This window comes from Ovis aries, chromosome 17 (genome assembly GCF_016772045.2).
Source record: "Ovis aries strain OAR_USU_Benz2616 breed Rambouillet chromosome 17, ARS-UI_Ramb_v3.0, whole genome shotgun sequence".
Taxonomy (NCBI): domain Eukaryota; kingdom Metazoa; phylum Chordata; class Mammalia; order Artiodactyla; family Bovidae; genus Ovis; species Ovis aries.
Window position 1 is genome coordinate 62520082 of NC_056070.1, and position 22033 is coordinate 62542114.

Sequence of the window (22033 nt, forward strand, 5' to 3'; positions counted from 1 at the left end):
TTCCCCATTTCCATTCATATGCTTGTGGTAATAGAAGACCATCTGTTTCTCGACACGAAAAGCCCCTAAAAAATTCTCCCCTTTAATCCTGCACTTTTCACTTGTATGTGTCCTTTCTGTCTTCCCTGCTGAAAGTGAGTTCCTTGAGGACCAGAATCACTATCTCTCCACTGCTATTTCTTCAGCAGCTTGTGGGGTTCCCGACACACAACAGGTGCTCTATAGAGGATGGGTGGAAGAAAAACTAACACTGTAGCTTATAGGAAGGAAAGCTTTATGAACTTTCTACCCTTAAGTTCTGAATTCCTTCGGCCTTAACCACCTCTGTGTCACTGTGACATTTGAGTAGGCCACATTCCCTTTTTTTCTCCAGTTGTGGAGGAATGCTTCAACGGAAGTGTTAAGTTAGGAAAATGTGCCTTTAGGATATTCCTTTTTGGTGTTTTCTACAGTCTTACAAGAGCCTCCCAGGGGGATTCATGGTAAAGAACCCACCTGCCAATGCCGGAGACACAAGAGATGTGGGTTCGAACCCTGCATCAGGAAGATCCCGTAGAGAAGAAAATGGCAACCCACTCCAGTGTTCTTGCCTGGAGAATCCCATGGACAGAGGAGCCTGGTGGGCTACAGTCCAGTGGGGTCCCAGAGAGTCAGATGTGACTTGGTGACTCAACTATAAGAACAATCTTACTGCCTTCCTCCTAAGCACCTAGAGGCCTGATATTATGGACCTTCCCTTAATCAAAGATTCCTTTCCTTGGTTCTACTTAGTTAGCCAGGTTCCTCTAGAAAACAGAAACTGAGACAAGGATTAAAGGGCTGACACTTCATTTAGGAGGTAAAAGCCTACAGGAGGTGACAATTTGGAAAAAAAGAGAAAAGAAGAGAGGAAAGAGGCTAAGCAAACATGATGCGATTCCGTGCTGGCTTACCGATCCCATAATGAGGCGCACATGCCATCCAGTCATTTCTGGGTTTTCCACCAAAGGGAAAGAAACCATCTGTAAGGGAAATTTCCCACTTGCTGCTTGAACTGTTTCACCTTTTGTTATCCTAACCACCAAGGTTAGTTAATCACAAACAGGACTTTGAGACACAGCCTCTCTGATGAAAGAAAAGAAGGTTACGAGGCAGGCAGGGGGCCAGCTCATTACCATGCTGGAGCGGGTGAGGGTGTCTTTGCAAAGATGAGGGGAAAGCAGGGGCCTACCAGGGAGAGGTAGACACTGGGAGGGGAGGTTGAGTGGAGTTTTAAAAAAATTGGCCAAGAATCTAATAGTACATCATTTTGTGTGCCTCTGTGTTTTAGGCTAAATGATACCTGAGATTTCAAACAGCAAGCATGAAAAGTGCATTCTTTATGAATTTTTAAAAATAACTCAGGCTTCTTGGCTAAGACCTATAAATTTGGACGAGCACATACATTCAGAGTTTATTTCCTCTATTTTCATTAAAGTTAAATCCAATCTGTATGACTCAAGCCAAAAGTTAAAAGTGGCATCAGGTGTCTTTTAGCTTTTCTTCACCGCCCCCCCCCCCCCCAGGTACCCAGCTGAAATGAGAAAGTGATAAAAGTAAACTTAAAAAAACAGAACTCATTTTCTTAACGAATTTCTCAGCTCTGCAACTCACCCACACAGAGCTGTGTGCAAGTGGTAATTGATACTGAATACATTAATGGGTTCCTAAAATAAGCAGAACTGAACCACAGAAGTTGGGAAGGAGGCTTAAAATAAATAAATAAGATAATTAACAGAAAGCACTCCCTACCACAAAAGACTCACTTTTAATCATCATTTGAAATAATACCAGATAATTATGCTGGACACTCCCAAGAATGCCCTCTGCAAAGAACAATCAGCCTCAAAAGTTAGTCCTCTCCAATTCATTGAGAGCCTGAACAGAATAAAAAGGCGGAGCAAGGCTCTATTTGCTTGTTTTGTGTTGTTTCTGCCTAAGTTGGGACTTTCATCTTCTGCCATTGAACATTTTTGCTTCCGTTTCTCAGGTCTTCAAACTTGGAATGAGACTTACACCAGCAGCCCCATCACACCCCCAACCCCCTTTCTTGAGCTTTTGACCTTGGACTCAATTGCACCACCAGCTTTCCTGCTTCTCCAGAAGGCATATAGACAGACTGTGGGATTTTTCGACCACCATAATCATGTGAGCCAATTGCTATAATGTTTCTCTCTCTCTCTCTCTCTCTCTATATATATATATATATATATATATATATATATATATATATCTCACCTTATTGGTTCTGTTTTCCTGGAGAACCTTGACTGATAACAACCAACCTTCAGTAAAATAACACAGGCTATGTTATTAATATCACCTATCTCTGGTTAAATACTTCTCTTTACTCACATTTTCTTTGTGAGTCCTATTTACCAATTGTTTAACCATGTTTTGTGATTCTCTGAACCATCCATTAGATTTAGCATGGAATGCTGACTCATGATTAGAAAGTAGCAAAGTGAATGGTGGCTAGTCCATCTCTTTGCTTGAGGTCCCCTGGACCAAGTCTAGTTTGCTCCAAAGGAAACAATGTCCTAGGCTCAGACCAGCTCCATTTCATGTTATTCTTCTGTACCTGCCCCAAACTACCTTATAGTTACTATTCAGCAGCTCACCCACACCTGAAAACCCCTAATTTAGTGCAAGAATTTCCCTAGTCTCACCCAAAGTCCTATAAATCTCATAAAACCCCTTGCATTCACACAAGAGCAAAAGTTTTCTTGCTGCAATGGCCCAGAATTCTTTAAAAGGACAGTGGAGAAAATTGTAGACTTGAGAGGTGGCACCAAACAGGCCTCATATGACCCAAAGTTTTCTTTTTTCCCTATTGGCCAATTTCAGCCAATTAAATTCTACAATTTGAGAGTGTTCCTTTGAATGTTAAAGCATTGACATTATCAGTTGTGACTTCACTGGCATCAGTCAAGTTCTTATATTGGCTGTAGCGACCAGTCCTTATGAGCATGCAAGTTGGGTTGTGTGACAGCCAGAGCATGGGGTGCTGCCTGTGGGGGTGCTGGCTTTGTCTTGCCAGAGCACAAAATCCTGGGAGTGTGGGATATGAGGAAACAGAGGGAGGGGCATCAAAGGAAGTGGTAAGAATAGACAGTTCAAATAAATCCTTCACAAGTTGGCTTGTGCTTTGAGAGTAAGAGTTATGCAGATTCCAACAGAAAAGAAGCAGATGCGCTCTATGAGGTCAGATTTTGTCTACCAAGAAAACTCATACAGTAGTAATGCCTTGGAGAATTTCCCATCAATATCAATATCAACATTTGATCAACAACTCCATAATGTAAGCACTATTTTTTTTATTGAAGTATAGTTGATTTACAGTATTGTGTTAATTTCTGCTATACAGCAAAGTGATTCAGTTTACCACAAGATACTGAATATAATTCCCTGTGCTATGCAGTAGGACCTTGCTGTTTATCCATTTCATATATAGTGGCTTGCATCTTCTAATCCCAAACTCCCAAGCCATCCCTCTCCCACCGCCTCTCCCCTCCGGCAACCATAGGTCTGTTCTCTATGTCTGAGAGTCTGTTTCTATCTTATAGATAGGTTCATTTGTGTTATATTTTAGATTCCACATATAAATTATATCATATGGTATCTTTCTCTGTCTGACTTCACTTAGTATGATAACCTCTAGATCCATCTATGTTGTTGCAAATGGCATTGTTTCCTTTTTATGGCTGAATAATATTCTGTTGTATATATGCACCACATCTTCTTTATCCATTCATCTGTTGATGGGCATTTAGGTTGTTTCTGTGTCTTGGCCTATTGGATAAACATCATTTTAAAACTTCATTTTCAAGTAGGAAAACCAGGGTTCAGAGGCATCTATGACCTGTCCCTGGTCTATTGTCTAAAAGGCTCAGAAATCTGACCTTTGCCAGCACATCAAGAGTAGGTTTGTATTTTAGAATTGGACTCACATTAATTAAGATTATTAAGTACAATGTTGAAAGCCAGGATGCCAAATTATTGATTTATAATGAGAAATGTAAGGTCTCAAAGACCACGATGCTGAGGTTCACATACCCAAAAGCACTCTCCCTATATAGGCAGAAAAAGCATATTACAATCAGATCACAGCTTAAAGAGCATATAATTAAAACAAAGAGAATTAGGTGCATGAGCTAAAAGAGCATTCCTCGGTTTGGTTTTTGAGATGCACTCTGCCTGTCTTTGGAGAAGGCAATGGCAGCCCACTCCAGTACTCTTGCCTGGAAAATCCCATGGACGGAGGAGCCTGGTGGGCTGAAGTCTGTGGGGTCTCGAAGAGTTGGACACGACTGAGCAACTTCACTTTCACTTTTCACTTTCATCCATTGGAGAAGGAAATGGCATCCCACTCCAGTATTCTTGCCTGGAGAATCCCAGGGACGGTGGAGCCTGGTAGGCTGCCATCTATGGTGTCACACAGAGTTGGACACGACTGGAACAACTTAGCAGCAGCAGTAGCAGCTGCCTATCTTGCCAATGACTCAATAATACTGGTCCATTGCTGAACCATATTTGAATAGGACTCTCCATATTTATTTCTGTGATGCTCTTTTTTTCTATGCTTTCAAATAGACCAACTTCTCTTCCATTAGGCATTTTTTGAAATTGTGTTGAAACTCTGAATCCAAGGCTTGCTCTGGCTTAGGAGTCACTGTATCTATTTTGGTACATTTGATATATTTATTTCATATTGTTGTTGTCCAGTCTCTTAAGTTGTGTGTCCATCTCTTTGTGGCCCCATGGACTGTAGCCTGCCAGGCTCCTCTGTCCATGGGATTTCCCAGGCAAGAATACTGGAGTGGGTTGCCATTTCCTTTACCAGGGGATCTTCCAGACCCAGGGATTGAAATTGTGTTTCCTGCTTGGCAGGCGGATTCTTTACCACTGAGCCACCTAGAAAGCCCCATATTTATTTCAGAGATCTCTTTTACACCACCAGATAAGTCTTATTGATAAACTTCACAGAGCCTAGCTCAACCATTATATGAGGCAAGTCCTCAGTAATATTTGTTGAAAGGAGAGTGAAAAAATGAATAAGTACATCTCAACAACAGATGACTTAAAAATAGCTCTCGCATCAACGTGGAAAACAGTATGACAGTTCCTCAAAAAATTAAAAATAGGGTTACCATATGATCTGGCAAGTCCACTTCTGGATAATGCTCTAAAGAAATGAAAGCAGGAACTCGAAGAGATGTCTGTACACTCATGTCCATAGCAGAGTTATTCACAATAGCTCAAAGGTGGAAGCAACCCATCTGTCAACTAATGAAGAAAGGGGTAAACAAAATGTGACATAGAAACAATGGAATGTTATTTGGTCTTTGCTACCACATGAATGAACCTCGAGGACATTATGCTAAAGTGAAAGAAGGCGCTCGCAAAAGAGACAGACACTGTCTGACTCCAATTGTATGAGTTACCTAGAACTGTCAAATGCATAGAGACAGAAGGTGCAGTGGCGGTTCCCAAGAGGCTGAGGAGAGAAGGGAATGGGGAGTTAGTTTTTAATGGGTACAGAGTTTCAGTTTTGCAATATGAAAAGAGTCCTGTGGTTGGATGGTAGTGATGGTTGCACAGCACTATGATGTATTAAATGCTTTTGAACTATACACTTAAACATGGTCAAAATGGTAATTTTTATGTGAATTTTACCAGAACTGAAAAAAAAAGCTCTTTCATGCTGACTCGTGACTTGTGTTTTTAAACCTGAGCTGTCTCCACAAAACCAGTGTATCAGCTTCTATATCTGTCTTCATATAGTGCAGTGGTTTGTCTTGTTAACTTTCATTCTGTTTGAGACTATTATATAATATCACTATATCAGCTTTATGGTAGAGTTGTGCAACACAAAACACACTTCAAAGTAAAACCACAAACAATACTGTCACTACTTGCCAATTAAAAGGATTGACTTTCAATCAAGAAAATACATACATTATTCATGGTGGATAAATAAGGTAATTTTATATTGGGTTAACAACTTTAGCAATCTTAACATACTTTTTTTTTTTTTAAGATCTGCAAGAAACATATGTACCAGCTGAATGCCGCTGAAGAAAATCGTTATAGGATTAGCAGTTTTCTGACCCACTTACTAAAAAAAAGCCGAATCACTCAATTGAGACCCCAGGGAAATGCAGATTTATACCTTTGACGTATTACTTGGTTTTTCTTCAATTAACTTAAATTCTGTAACCAGTTTTTGAGTCCTTGCCATCTTCTTTTCTTTTAATTGGGTGATTTTATATGCCTTATTGAATATAAGCCTTTGCAAATTCTTGGTTTTTCTAAATGCAAATGTATAATGAAACCTGCATACGGCTTTCCTCTGTGCAATTATTTTCTAAACCCATCAGGAGGCCTGCTTCTCTCCCTAATCCTTTCCTTTACTAGACTGTGGCTGGATGGGTGGAGTGGGCAGTTGAGAAGAGAAGTCCAGTGCTCTTTGCTTCCAGATGGGAATTGGGGAAGGTGGGGAAGAGGGCCCAGTAAAATGAGAGGCGCTTCCATTCCCACAGGCATGGAGCCATGATCAGCTGTTTCCTGTCTCCTGGCCTTGACTAATGCTTTTCCAACCACAGGGAACAAGCCTTTTCCTCCTGTCAAGTACTCTAGCCCTTCTCTTCCATCCAGTGTAGCCTTCTTTAAGAAGGTTTATTTCAGTTGAGGAATCTCTTTTCATTTTCAAGCCCACTGATACAATTCCTGACCAACATCTCCACAACTCACTCTTACAACTGCTGTGTTTATGCTGATTACGTGCTTGCCTTATTTCCCTGTGCAGGCCAGATGTCCTCGGCCACAGCCAAATCCAAGGGCCTGGTTGTGGAATTCTCTTTCTTCTGGCTTTCCTGTTTCTGGCAATAGCACCATCATTCTATTGCCCCAGTTAGGAACCTCAGAGGCATTTCTGCACCCTCCTTTTTCCTCACTCGCACTCCCTAGTCTCCAATCAGTCTCCAAATCCTAGCAGGTCTTCTTTGTTATTATTTTTTAAACTTTATTTATGTTCGGCTCTGCTGGGTTTCTGCTGCTGTGTGGGCTTTTCTCTAGTTGCACCAACCGCGGGTTACTCTCTAGCTGCAGTGCGCAGGCTTCTCATTGCGGTGGCTTCTCTTGTTACGGAGCACGGGCTCAAGGGCCCAGGCTCAACAGTAGTGGCATGTGGGCTTAGCTGCTCTGCAGCATGTGGGGTCTTTCCTCACCAGGGGTCGAACCCATGTCTCCTGCATTGGCAGGTGGATTCTTTACCACTGAACCACCAGGGAAGCTCCACTAGCAGTTCTTTTTTTTATAACCTCTCTGACTTCTTTTCTGTATTTCCCTATTTCTTTCATCCCTTTCATCTAGACTCTTCCAGCTGCATCTTAACTGTTCTCGCTGGTTCCCAGCTCCCACCATGACCTCGTCCTTAATACCAGCGTCAGGTGGGTCTTCCTGAGTTTCAGCTTTATTCAGGACACTTCACAATTTTAAAATCACCAATAGCCCTCTGTTGTCTTGGGGTTAGCATTCAAGGCTACATAGGTGGAAAGACCACAGGTTTTATAAGCAATCTAAACTCTGCTCACATACCAACTCTGCCCTTTACTAGTTTCAGGGCAAGACCCTGATCCTCTCAGAACCTGTTTCCACATCTATAAAATGGAGATGATAATACCCATCTGGAAAGGTGACTGTAAAGTTTAAGCAAGCTAACCCTTTGGCCTCCCACAGCAGGCACTCAGTAAATGGCATCTTTCCTTCTTCTGCAAGTCAGTGCCAGCCTGTCTTTACCTTTGCAACTCCATTCTTCCTCCTTGGTTCTTCTCCAACACAACTTCCTGCCTCCTGTGTCTTTGGAGAAGCGGTTCTCTCTACTTGCCTTTCATCTTTGCCCATGGAGTCCCCTATGTCCTTTAAGGGCCAAAGTCATGAAGTGTTCCTTGATCAATCTTGTCAAATACTGTCAGTGGGATGCCAAGGGGGGGTGAGGTGAGAGTGTATTGCCATTGACATTGTCTAGAATTACCATCTCATAGTGATAATAAAAAGCATACAGGGATTATCTGGTAGTCCAGTAGCTAAGACTCCTCATTCCCAGAGTAGGGAACCAGGGTTCGATCCCTTGTCTGGAGACTGGATCCCACATGCCACTACTAAAAGATCCCTCATGCCACAACTAAGACTTGGCACAGCCATGTAAGTAAATATATATATAAAAGCACACAGACTTTTGTTTGGCCTCACCACACAACATGCAGGATCTTAGTTCCCCAAACAGGGGTCCGAACCAACGCTCCCTGCAGTGGAAGCATGGAGTCCTAACCACTGGACTGCCAGGAAATTCCCTATGCTCAGTTATTTTATGCATTTATTTATTTATCAAGCACCCACACTGTGCCTACCATGTGCCAGGCACCATTTTAAGTGTTGTACATTTATGAAATCTTTTAAATAACAAGCTGAGGGAAAAGGAGGAAAGGGAGTGTGAGGTGGGGTTGAAGCCCCGGAGAGGACCCTAGGAGGGTGAAGGGAAACATGTGAGGGGTCTGCCAAGATAAGGACCTAGAAATGAGAGAGGCTGGGTAGGAGGTCCCAGCAAGGTGAGCTGGGGCACAGTGACAGGTAGCCGAGAAAGCCCACTCCTACACCAGGCAGGGCATGGCACCTGCTAAAGACTGATGCTACTGAGCATCAGCCACTAAATGTTTTTCCCTTAAAAATCAAGTTGAAAATCCCTAGAGGTACACATACCACATTTTGCAAAACGTTGAGTCAATTCGTCTCCAAAAAATATAAAAAGCTTTTGGGTAACATTTTAGGAATTTTTGAGAATTTTATGTTCCCACTACTAGTTCATAAATAAAATATAAAACTTAAAAAAATGCATATGCACTTATAATTGCTGAATGAAAATACCAAGTGTAGAACTGCTTTATCACATGTTTTGCCAGCTCCTCATATTTCTTCCACACTTGACTTCAAAAACAAATTTTCTGGAATGTTTTGTCTTCCACACTTTCCAGTTTTTGCAGATCAGGAGGCTAATAAAAATAAATAACTTGAGGAAACTTGATGAGTGTTATCACATTTGGAGATATCAGGATTCCTAAGAAAGAATATTTCATGCTTTGCTCTTAGGGATGTGGCAGCCCTTTAATGTGGAAATCCATCCATGGCAGGTTAAGATGGGTTTTACCTAAGTTCACCAGAATGTCCAGACACCAAAAGCAACAGTGATGCAAATATATTATTAAGGAATATAAAAATGATAAAAATGCAAGGCTTAGTAACCAAGAGCAATTCTTCATGTATTTCAACCAAAACAAACATCACTACATTGAATGGAGAGGCAGATATAAAAATCCATTTTCTACTGTTAAGTCAAACATTAAAGAGATTTTATAAAAATGAAAAATAATGCCATTCCTCTTTGCTCACTTTTTAAATTTGGGAATTGCCTTAATGGGAGGGAAGTTTGGGGGAGAATAGATGCACATATATGTATGGCTAAGTCCCTTTACTGTTCACCTGAAACTATCACAACATTGTTTATTAATTGGCTATACCCCAATACAAAATAAGAAGCTTAAAAAAATAAACTTGGGAATATATATCTTTTATTAACTATATTATGTTAACATTTAATAGGTTTATTATAAGTATTTAAAATAAGAATTAAAAATTTTCAGTTTTAATTTTAATACAGTAAATACCACTATCTAAACCAATATAAACTAAACATTTTTGAGATCTTCAATGATTTTTAAGAGTGTAAAGAGGTTCTGAGAGTGAAAAGGGTAAGAACCACTATTCTAAATAGTTCTCCAAACTTGGGCTGGTCTCCTTTGACTATTCACAGGAAGATGGTACTTTAGGGCCAAAGTTGTAGTAGAAAATGATTGCTTCCTAGTCAGATTAGGCAGGGGAACATTGTGAGGAATGTTCTTCAGAAATGAGAGTTAGCATTGTGAAAGTTCATTCTCACAGTAACAGGCAAGTCTAATAGAGTAGGACCATCGAGCTTAAGGAAGGCAAGACAAAAACCTCTGGGGAGAGATAGGCTGCAAGTCTGCTTCAAGGAAAAATAAATACCTGAAACCCCTTTTGATTAGGATTTTGTTTGCTCTTGATATGTGTGTCCCTAATCTATTTTCAGGAGCAACTTCTTTCCTGATCAAAAAAGACAAAAGGGATTTGCAGGTGGGTCTCACCATGGACCCACTATTTCTGCTCAACTGCTAGAACAATGTATTGTTGGAATGATACCACCGTCAACTTTCAAAACTTGGTTCTAAGATGTGTGAAGCCCTCTATTGTCTGTCTCCTTTTCAATCAACTAGAGAACAGAGTCATCCCCAAGGCTCAGGACCTTCAGGTTTCACACCTTCAGTTGGAAGGTAAAAAGTGATGTATGTACCGGAGTTTTGTTTAGGCTTTGACTTTTTTTTTTTAGGCTTTGACTTTAATAAGAGAAAAAGCCATGAGAAACCATTTGACTCATTTTAGCCAATTGGTGTCCTGAAAATTTCCATCTCACTGTGATGAAAAGGATCAAACAGTGATCTAACTCAAAAATGGATTGTTGTCCATAAGAAAAGGGAAAGAACAAGGACAAATTCTAGCCTCAGATGGGGTTGTTCCTGAAAACAGGAGACAGAGCATCACCGATGAGGTCAAAGCAAGAACTGACTGGAATCACCCATTAGGCTCTTTAGTCCTTGATTTGATCATTGCAGGAAGCTTTCCTGATAGAACCGTGGATACTGACCCAGGCTATCTTGGTCACAAATTACTACTTATCTTCCTCAAGACTTGTATGTGAGGAAAGTAAATAATGGTATATTTATATACCAGTCTGCCTAGATCTGATTCTGTATCTCAGGGCCTCAGTTTCCTTCTCTGTAAAATGATAAGAGTGACAGTACTGACTTTTAAGATTCTTGTGAGGATTATCTAAGATAATGCCTATAGAGCACGAGGCATGGCACACACTAAGTGCCTAATAAACAGAAGTTATTAAGGAGGGTCTTTGCTTCGCATTCCCATTTGTGAGCATTTTTTCCCCGTTATTTCTCAACAGCACCCCTTTCTTTCGGAGCTGCTGATCTCCGAGGCTTCTAGTTTCTTATATCCCTGAGTCATCATCATTGAGACGCTGGATTTCTGAAGTCGTCCCTTCTATTGCTTTCTAGGGCTCCCTCTCCTGACTGCTTAGCTCTCGCGGGGGCTCAGACCCACAGTCCGTGGCAGCAAGTCTCCGTCGGGCTTGGCCACCCGTCTTGGAGAAACGTCCTCAGTCCCCTTTGGAGACCAACCACCTAAGACTGAGACCCATCGCACCCAGAGAAGCTCGCCAGTCCAGAGTTCCGAGAGAGGTCGAGGGCGGGGCCAGGCCTTGAGGTGAGAACGAGGCTGGGGGCGGGGCCGTTCTCGGAGGTGCGCGCGAGGCCACACCCCGAGGTGAGCGTGCCGGGGGCGGAGCCACACCGCGAGGTGGACGCGAGGCCGGGGGCGTGGCCGCGCCGAGGAGCCGCCCGGACCGTTACGGATGAGCCGGCCGTCTCCGCTGGCTGCGCACGCAGCCGCCCCCGGGCGTGAGGCAGCGCAGGGGTTAAGGCTGCCGGCGCCACCTGGGCGCCGCTGAGGAGACCCACGAACCGGCGAATCGCGCGCGGGCGCGGCGAACAGGTGCCCGTGCGCGTCAGGCGCCGGCAAGGGGCGGGGAGAGGGGGCGCGGCCGGAAGCCCGGGGCGGGGCGCGGCGCGGCCGGCCCGGTGGAACTGGAGAGAGCTGAGGCAGGCAGGAAGGAGGTCGCCGGGCCGCGCGGTGCGCGATGTGGAGCCGCCGCCTCGGCGCCTGCAGCAGCCGCCGTCGCCGCCGCTGCTGCTGCTGGGGCTGCCGCCGAGCCGAGGGACATGGAGCGCGGCTGCAGAGAGCGGCCGCCGGCAGCAGCAGCGAGCGTCGCAGCGACAGCGGAGCGCAGCCCGCCCGGTGAGGCGCTGCCCGGCCGGCGGCGGCAGCGGGAGCAGCAGCAACAGGGTGGCTGAAAACCCGGCGGCGGCGGCGGCGGCGGCGGCGAGGGCGGCTTTCCTCCCCGCAACTTCCCCTCCCGCTTCGCGTCCCCGCAGTCTTCCCTTCCTCAGCCTTCCCTTTGCCACCCCCCCTCCTCCTCCTCCCCGACGCTCGCCGAGCAGCTGAGCCCGGGGGCGGGGGGAGGGGGCGCGTGCCGCCGGCGCGGGGGAGGGGCGGGCCGGCGCGCGCCGCGCCCAGGGCTCGCGGAGACCCGAGGGGCGCGTGCCGCGGCGTGAGGCGAGGCGCGGGGCGGCGCGGCGGGGCCCCTCCCCCCTGCAGCCTGGCGCGCGCCGGCCGGGCCGCACCGCTGCGGGCTCGGCGCGCGCGGGCCATGTCCGCCTTCTGCCTGGGCTTGGCCGGCCGCGCTTCAGCACCCTCCGAGCCGGACAGCGCCTGCTGCATGGAGCTGCCCGCCGCGGCCGCGGACGCAGTCGGGAATCCAGCCACCGCCACCGCCGCTGCCCTCGTCTCCTTCCCCGGGGGCCGCGGGGAGTTGGAACTGGCGTTAGAGGAGGAGCTGGCGCTGCTGGCGGCTGGGGAACGGCCGTCCGAGCCCGGGGAGCATCCTCAGGCCGAGCCCGGGCCTCCAGCCGAGGCGGCCGGACTGCAGCCGCCGCCCGCCCAGGATCCCGAGCTGCTGTCAGTGATCCGGCAGAAGGAGAAGGATCTGGTCTTGGCGGCCCGATTGGGCAAGGCATTGCTCGAGAGGAATCAGGACATGAGCCGGCAGTACGAACAGATGCACAAGGAACTGACTGATAAGCTGGAGGTGAGGACGTCCCTCCTGGGATAGGTGGGAAGCGGGAGAGGGGGGAGCCCAGGTACCCTCCCGCCGACCCTGGGTAGCTTCGGGAGCCAGGCAGTCACCCACCTCACCCCATTCCTTGCTTATTTTGTCTTAACAGAAAGCCACCTGGGAGGTGGGTAGCATGGAGGGTTTGGGGTTATCAGACGAGGGCATTCTTTGAACACACCTGGCTTTCTTACCCTGCTCACAGCAAATGGGCCCATGCACGGCCCCAAACGCTGTGGGCCGTTCTATATATGTACTGTACACAGCATCTAAAATAGAGCTTACAGTATGACTAATTTATACAGCACTGAGGTGATGCCTGCACACAGAAATTACAGAGCCGGAAAGCATTTAAAATATGCTCCAGGTTTTCAGAGAGGTAGTTAATCGCTAATCAGGGTGTTAGCCTAAAGCTTTTTAGCTTTGGAGTTAAGGGCTTCCACATGCCCTTGTCTTAACTTCCCCTCAGCTCAGAATGGTGGGAAACAAGTGCCCCTAAAGGAGCTTTATATAGCCTTCAGATACGGATTAGGAAATATGGTTCCACTGCAGAAATCAGGTGAGCCTGGGCTCAACATGTGACGGTTGTGATTTGATGTGGACTTCAGTATATATATGTATTTAAACAGTATATGTATTTAAACAGTACTTTTGTTTCTGTTCTGGGTCTCACACACGCATTTGGATGGCCAAATGCAACTTGTGAGAACCATATAACTTTAACCATTGTTATAAATACCCCTTAAAATATCTGTAAGATTCTGCCAATTCTCTGGACCAAAGTCTTTTGCTTCTGTTTTCTTGCCCTTAACTAGAAAAGGGCCTTGAAACTAATACAAGTGGCCACCACTTCTAAAAAAGTTTTTAGAGAGAGTCTTTTTTTCTTAAGTGAAGATGGGGAGGTGCATCTGTGGCAGTGGCGATGAGCTTATCTTTTTCTGTCTATGCATTTAATATTGTCTCCCAGTTTGGTGGCAATGAGTTCTTTTTATTCTTGTTACAAGAGAATAGTACAGCCCTGAATACGGTTTGAAATTGACCATTGCCTGGTTCCATATCACTGCTACTGGGCAAATGGTCAGAGTGTAGATTCAGAAATTTTTCTCTAGTAAGTATGTCTGTAGTCCAACAACATATCAAAAATAAATAAGAGAGGGAAAAAAAAGGAAACCAGTGAGTGCCCTGTAGTTCAGTTGGCCTGTTAACTAGGTCTGCCAGTCGGTGAACTCCTGAGATACCTCTCTGAAAAGTGGTTTGTGAAACCTGTTTGTAGATTGCCAAAAAGCAACCCAATGAATTGAATTGTTTGATTTTCACTTGAAGTAGACGTCTCAGACTAAAAGGGTGTCTTTTTTTTGAAAAAGAGATTAGATTACAGACTCTAAATAGAAGTACTACTGCAGAGATGTATGCTTGTGATTTGAAATCCCTTCAGTGAGAGACTTGATTAAAGAGACAGCTGTCTTGAACATCATATCAGTTGGTTTGATGAGTGATAGTTTTCAAGGGTAATCCTAAATATGTAGTTAAACACATCCTGGGTTCCACTTGGAATCTTTATACATGTCTTCACCAAAGGAAAAAGATTTTCAAATTCTGTAACAAGAAAGGTTATACTGTAGAAGAATAAATTACATTTGACTTTTTGCTATTGACTTGATAGATGATATTAAAATAGTTTAAAACTCTTATTAAACTATTTTAAAAAATCTTCACTCCTCTCAGGTCAGCATATGAACTCAAGTGTTAAAGGTTTATTTTTAATTTCTGGAAGTTGGTTGCACAACGGTATGAATGGACTCAGGGCTACTGAACTAACGGTACACTTAAAAATGGATAAGGTGATAAATTTTATGTTATGTATGCTATGATCTAAGGCACTAACTTACATTTATATACTTTTTTCTTCAGAGATTTAATCTTTATTTAGTTTTTTAAAAATATGTTTTTAAAGCCCAGGATTCTCTTTTTCCCCCATTCCAGGTAAGAGTGAATTCTCTCTTAATGCAGAGGGAGTCTCTTCCCTAGGTTACATTTTCTTCCCTCTTCCTAGTCCAATTCTAATGATTCTAGCACTATTTTTTTTTAAGAGGCAAAAAAAAAAAAAAAAATGATGGGACTTCCCTGGTGGCCCAGTGATTAAGAATCTGCCAGTGCAGGGGTCCGGGTTTGATACTTGGTTGGGGAAGTTCCGCATACTGTTCAATATGGCCAAAAAAAGAGAATAAATGTTCTTGTTAAACTTTTTTGTTAAAAAAAAGTAAGGTGAAAATGATTACATAATTGGGTAGTAGATTTAGGTAAGCAAATGCAGGAGTCCTTATTTGCATTCAGTGCTTGATCCACTTAAATAGTATTTTTTTTTCTTTGTATTTTTCAAGAACCATATGCTGGACTTAGGAGAATAATATGCTGTTTTGGTTCATGGCAGAAGTCCATTTCTGTAACAACCAATTTTAGGTGAGCTAGTGATACTAACTTCTTAGAGTTTTAAATAAACTGTTTTTAGAATGGTTTTAGATTTACAGAAAAATTGAAAAGATGGGACAGAGTTTCCATATGCCCTGCCCCCAGTACTTGCCATAATTAGTAAATCAATACTAATACATTATTATTAGCTATGAGGCTTTCTTGGTGGCTCAGATGGTGAGGACTCTGCCTGCAGTACAGGAAACCCGGGTTCCATCCCTGGGTCAGGAAGATCCCCTGGAGAAGGGAATGGCTACCCAGCCCAGTATTCTTGCCTGGAGAATTCCATGGACACAGGAGCCTGGCAGGCTACAATCCCTGGGCTTGCAAAGAGTCCAACACGACTGAGCAACTAACGCTTTAACTTTTTCATTTAGTTTAATTAGATTTCTTTCGGCTTCTCTTGCGGCTCAGCTGGTAAAGAATCTGCCTTCAATGCGGGAGACTTGGGTTCGATCCCTGGGTTGGGAAGATCCCCTGGAGAAGGGAAAGTATTCTGGCCTAGAGAATTCCATGGACTTTATAGTCCATGGCAACGCAAAGAGTCAGACATGACTTAGCATGTAGATTTCTTTAGCCTTTGCCAAATGTCTTGTTCTGTTTCATGATACCCTTACATTTAGTTTCTGTATCTTCTTAGTCTCTTTTTTCCTGTATCAGTTTCTTAGACTTCTCTTGTTTTTGATGACCTTGACAGTTTTGACATTAACTTTTTTCAATTTCTTATTGAGGTATAATTGACATACAGCATTATATTAGTTTCAGGTGTAGATATTACCTTTTGAAGTACAGTGTAACCCCAAGAAGCAGGGAATAGCATGGACAGAGCCTGACTGCTACACTTTCTGATATTCTTCCTAGAGTTTATTGGTTAATTTAGCACTTCATTGAAAATGTAATTCTAGGAGAAACCTTTCTTTTCTCAGAATAGACAGAAGGCTAAGTTCTGTATGTTCATTAATAGGAAAGTCTTGATTTTTTTTCCCAGAGTGTTGGGAAACCTGGAAGGAAGAAATGTAAGGACAGAATAGATTGATCAGCGCCACTTGTCCTCAACCCTGCCTCACTTCCTGCATGTGGATTAGATTGTTTTAGTCGCTTAGTTGGGCTGTTCACTAACAGCTGTTTGTGGAGTATTTTTAAGTCTCTCTGTTCTTTTAGAACACAAGCCTAATTTATCTGGCCTCTCAGTAATACTGTGATTACTGAGTTCTTGCTGTTGCCTTCTGCTCAGTCTTTTCCATTTTGGAAAAACTCAATAAAACCAAGTATCACAATTTTAGAATTGTAATTACCACTTACTTCTGCATCTCATCTTTCTGAAGTTTGTGTAGTGACTAAAACATCCTCATTTTTGGAAGTTTAGCAAAATGAAGGAAGCATAGAACAGAAGATTTTCATGCTGAGAAGTGTAAGTCCCTCTCTTGAGAGAAAAATCTTTTTTTAGGCACATCTCAGATGTGGAATAATGAGACTGATTTTCTTGTATAACTATACACTGCCCCTTAAGGCTTTCCAAAAGAGGTATCCTAAAAAATATTTGAAAGGTGAGAACTTGGATAGAATAAGAGTGTAGATTCACAAGGTGAATCTGAGTACGCTGAAGGAGAAGATGCAATTGCTCATCTTAGCTTGTTGAAACAATCTCAGTGCTTGATAGTCAGCCTTTAGTGCATCAGAATTTCCAATAGAACCTAAATAGATGAATGGGTAGATAGACAGATGCCTTCCTAGGCCTCATCCCATTCTTTACTGAATCATAGTCTGGAATTAGTGTTTAAGATATATTTTGAACAATTATACCAGAGATTTTCTGACAGCAAAAGTTGAGGACCATTGCTTTACTTCTCATATGCATCTCATTTACTCTGAGGTATTTACTTGGTTTTTTGGTGCTTGCTATGCTTTTTTTATTGTTTATTTTTTAAAAAATCTATTTATTTGGCTGCCTTGGGCCTTAGCTGCTGCAGGTGGGATCTTTTGTTGTGTTGTGCTGCATGGACTCCCTAGTTGTGGCACATGGGCTCTCTAGTTGTGGGACAGGTCAGTCAGTGTGTCATGGAGGCTTAGTCGTTCCATTCTGAGGCCTGTGGGATCTTAGTTCCTGGACTAGGGATCGAACCCACATCAGCCTGTATTGCAAGGTGGATTCTTAACCACTGGACCACCAGTGAAGTCCTCATACCATGCTTTTTAAGTAGGAGAACATACTTGCCTCTGAAAAGAGGCATTCGTATTTATCTTAGAGAAACAAAAAGATGTTCTTATTTCCTTCAACCCAAAAAGAGTTCTTCTCTGTTGTTGCTCCTTCAAACCATCTGTACTTTTCCTGTATACCATTTGTCACACTGTACAACATAATACTTTCATCAACCTCTCACTAGAGTGGAAACCCCATAAATGGAAAGACCAAGTCTCTTTTGCTCAACATTATTTCAGTGACTAACCTATAACAGGCACTCAGGAATGAATGAATCAGAAATAAATTTGCAAGGATTGTAGGCCATGATTTAATAAAAGTAGGCCTGAACTTGCTTAATGATTTCAAAATGCAGTGCTATATAGAGCAGCAAATATTTATTGAGTTGTGATTTTGAGCATTAAACAGTCAAGTGAGAGAGACCCCAATCCCAGCTCCCAAACGGGAGCATTTGCTAGAACAGACCTTAAGCTGGTTGCAGAATCTCTTCTGTGGCTTCATTTTAAGAAGTGGTTGATCTGGAGGATCTCTGAAGTCCTTTCTGTCTCTGAAAATTCTAAGTGCCTGGTATTATGCCAAGCATAACAGATGACAGCAAAAGAAACTTTCTCAAGGGCTTGTTTTAAGTTGCTTAAATGTATATTTCACTGATTAATAGATGACTTACTAAATTTCAGGTGAGTTCCTAAATCTAGAACCCCGATGCCCAAGGACAGGAATAAACATAATAACATTAAGTATTTCAGTAGGAATGGCGTTCTCTTTGTGAAGTTAGCCTTCCCTACTCTGGCTGAAAGGGATATTTTTGCAGCTGTGAAATGGGCAACTTGTCCTACGTGGCAGAGTGTTTTGTTGTGCTGACTGACTAGGAAAAAGAAAAGTTAGAAGAGTGTGAAAAGAGAAAAAAAATTAACGACTCTGGAATTTTTTAGCAGTTTAAAAATCCTCTTCATTTTCACCCAGCACTTAGAACAAGAGAAGCACGAACTAAGAAGACGATTTGAGAACCGAGAAGGCGAGTGGGAAGGGCGTGTGTCTGAGCTGGAAAGTGATGTGAAGCAGCTTCAGGATGAGCTGGAGAGGCAGCAGGTTCATCTACGGGAAGCAGATCGAGAGAAAACACGGGCCGTCCAGGAGTTATCAGAACAGAACCAAAGGTTATTGGACCAACTCAGCAGGGTGAGTCACGAGTTAAAAACTTATGGTATTAGAAAAAAAGAATTTGTGGTATAAAATACTAAAAGTTGAAACAGAGCTTCTGTTTAATGTCATCATATATATGGTAAGAGTAGTTCTCCTTTTTGTTGCCTTTGGTATTGATACCGGTAAGTCAAGTGTTTTTCACCTCTGAGAATTTCAACTGGGGTGAACTAGACGCCAGGAGCAAAGACCCTTGCTTGTCACAGGCCAACTGTGAGCTTTTGGCAATCATTTAACTTGGGAGTCTATCTCATTAATGATTTGATGTTCCTTATAGCTCTACAAGTCTGTGATTCTTTTACCTAGAGAAAGTCTGCCACTGGTAAAATTATATTAATGCATTTAGTTCGGATATTAAATGGTGCCATCTTTAAAAAATAATAAATTTGCCATTTTTCTTTTCTTTCTTTTAAAATTAATTAATTGATCTATGTTTGGCTTCCCTGGGTCTCGGTTGCTGTGCTTGGACTTTCTCCAGTCTCAGCGAGCAGGGGCTACCCTCTAGCTGCAGTGTGCAGGTTTCTCTTGTGGAGCACAGGCTCTAGGTGCCCAGGCTTCAGTAGTTGCGACCCATGGGCTCAGTAGCCATGACATTTGGGCTTAGTTGCTCCATGGCGTGTGTGATCTTCTGGACCAGGGATGGAACCCGTGTACTCTGAATTGGCAGGTGGATTCTTAACCACTGGGCCACCAGGAAGGTCCAAATGGTGCCATCTTTAAACTGAAAAGCTTAGGGAAAATTTCTAGAGCAAATGATTTTCACTGTGAATGTACATTTCTTATTATTTAAATATGAAAGGAGGTATGTGTAGCTGTATATATAAAACGTGTTCTCTTTATTTCTACATTAAGTAGAAGTTCTTTATTTGTACCTTTATAGTGTGGTGTCATAGAAGTATTAATTAATCAAAGTCAAGATTGTAAAATCAATGCAAAGAAGGAGTATGAGAGCTGAGTAGGTGGAAATCTAACTTAAATACGAGCACACCTTTTAACAAATACAGGAATGTTGTTAATGCCCTGGTCTCTAAAGACTTACTTTTGAAAATTAAGAGCTGGATTTACTTTTATACCTCGTGCCTTCTTATGTATTGAAAATAAAACGAGTTCAGTTACTTGTTTTAGAGGAAAAAAGAACTTCTACTCTGATCGCATCCCTAAGCACAGATGCTCTTAGGAGAGCACTGCCCTTGTCCGCATGCTTAGTGTTTGGTGCTTAGGCCTCTGGGAAAGGCTCAGCTAGAGCAGCATGTGAAGTTATTTCACTAGGTTGTATCTTAGTTGCTTCTCATGGGGACCTTGTGCTGTGCTTAGTCGCTCAGTCGTGTCCAACTCTTCGAAACCCCATGGGCTGTATCCCACCAGGCTCCTCTGTTCATGGGGATTCTCCAGGCAAGAATACTGTAAGGTTGCCATGCCCTCCTCCAGGTGCATGGGGACCCTGAGACTGGTCTAAACCTCGTGCCTCACCAGGAAGTACAAAGTAAATGCTACCACTAGAGAAAGGGAGAGGAAGGAGGAGAGGCAACAGGAGGAGAGGATGGAACCAAGGGCGCCAGGGGCTAGAGAGGGCAGGGGAGAGACCGAAGCGGAGAGATGGCAAAAGCTTGGGAAAGAGCGAGTCACAGGAGCTCTCAGAATGTATGGGAAGGTGAGAGTTCAGGTGGTGGTGGAGCTGCCTGCAAGCTTCTCGCTGGGGAATCAGACTGCCATTTGATTGTCTGGAAAGGAAGGGCTTGACAGTTCTTCAGGAAGTCATTATAGGGCCAGCTCAGGAGCCTTTCAGAGTCAGTTCTAAAACCTTTTTCAGCAACTGGGAAGGGAATCTCTGTCCTTTTAAGATTTTATAGGTTTTTGAGACTTCATCCATCATTCATGAGAAAATTTTTCAAATCATTGATTTGTGCCTGTGCTGGGTCTTCGCTGCCGCATGGGCTTTCCCTAGTTGTGGCGAGCAGGGGCTACTCTCCACTTGCAGTGGTCGGGCTTCTCACCGTGGTGGCTTAGGGCGTGCAGACTGTAGTTGTTACGGCGTGAAGACTTGGTTGCTCTGCAGCATGTGTGATCTTGGTTCTTGAACCAGGAATTGAACCAGTGTTCCCGGCATTGGCCAGGACCCCTGGACAACCAGGGAAGTCCTTTCATTAAAGATTGACCAGGTCAACCTGGCCAGATTGATTTATTTGTTCAAAAACATTTAATACTTATTCTGAATTAATGTTTCTTATGGAGACTTATGAAAGGAATACAACAAACCAGAACAATTTAAGAGGAAATTATTTATTGGGAGCTGAGTTCATGTTACAAAGTGACATGAGCAGAAGCCGCCTCAACTCTGCTTTTTGATCCGGTGAAAGATAGGTGGTGGGAGAAAGCAAGTTAGAATTCGGATGCGTGTTGAATCTTGACTCTGCTTCTTTACTGGGTGACCTTGTTTATTACTTCCTCTCCTTATCTTTGAAATGGGGGTAAAAAGTTGTGTCTAATGCAAGTGCTGTTGAAATCGAAATGAGATAATATGTTTAGGTTAAGCAGAATATGAAGTTCAAGAATTTGTTTTGGTGCTGATGGTTATTTTACTAAGGTAGTATTTTTATAGTTGAGACTCCTCTGCCTAATTTTTCCATAGACAATTCTGATACGTGGTTCCCAGAAGAATATGGGAGGATAGCATTTCCACTAGATCTAGATTCTTGTTGTCTTCTCTGGCCTTGAATGTAGGCCCTTGGTGAGTTTTGTGGCTTTTTTCTTTTCTCTCTTTAAGCAGGCCAAGCCCCTTGGGTTTCCATCAGCAGCCAGTTTAGATTGCATTTTATTATCATTTTATTAACTGAGTATTCAGGAACTAGAGGAGTGGAGTAGTTTGAAGTGAATTAAGATTCTTTTAGAACAAGTTAACAACCGGCAAAAGTAGTAGTAGGCCATGCTTTTCTTACAGAGTGAATAATGTGTTTTTATTAGCATGAAATGTATGGTATCTAAAATGTGTTGATATTTCCGTGATGCTTTGTCCAGAGTATTGTTTTTGTTGAAGTATAGCTGATTGATTCTTCCAAAGTATTTTAAAATGTATTTCCTTCGCTGCCATGGCCTCCATGGTTTTTCTTAATGTTTGTTTGTTGAGATAGGATTCATATACCATAATATGTGCTTTTTAACAGTACAATTTCACCATCACCACTATCTAATTATAGAACATCTCACACCTCTCAAAGGAAGCCTGTGCCCATTAGCAGTTATTCCTCACTCCTCCTGATCCCCATCCCACACCC

At 43.1% G+C, this 22033-nt stretch overlaps 1 protein-coding gene and 1 long non-coding RNA gene across 15 annotated transcripts in view; both read left to right on the forward strand.

Annotated features, from left to right (window-relative positions):
- The window catches only part of LOC105602913 (uncharacterized), a 99036-nt gene extending 86745 nt beyond the window's left edge, over window positions 1-12291 (forward strand). For 3 of the 12 annotated variants that reach the window (XR_009597051.1, XR_009597054.1, XR_009597050.1), the window contains 2 exons: window positions 2009-2166; window positions 11220-12290. This is a non-coding gene — a long non-coding RNA (uncharacterized LOC105602913). Of the gene's footprint in view, window positions 1-2008; window positions 2167-6058; window positions 9627-11219 lie in introns of those variants that run through there. The other 9 variants (XR_009597048.1, XR_009597049.1, XR_006056582.2 and 6 more) reach the window with 6 other exon arrangements.
- Window positions 12292-12374: 83 nt separating this feature from the next.
- The window catches only part of BICDL1 (BICD family like cargo adaptor 1), a 79539-nt gene continuing 69880 nt past the window's right edge, over window positions 12375-22033 (forward strand). For all 3 annotated transcript variants that reach the window (XR_009597045.1, XM_012097904.5, XM_004017411.6), the window contains exons 1-2: window positions 12375-12868; window positions 18525-18740. Coding sequence is in view for 2 of the 3 variants with exons in the window: in XM_012097904.5 (XP_011953294.2) it covers window positions 12431-12868; window positions 18525-18740 (654 nt within the window). In the remaining variant the exon portion in view is untranslated. The remainder of the gene's footprint in view (window positions 12869-18524; window positions 18741-22033) is intronic.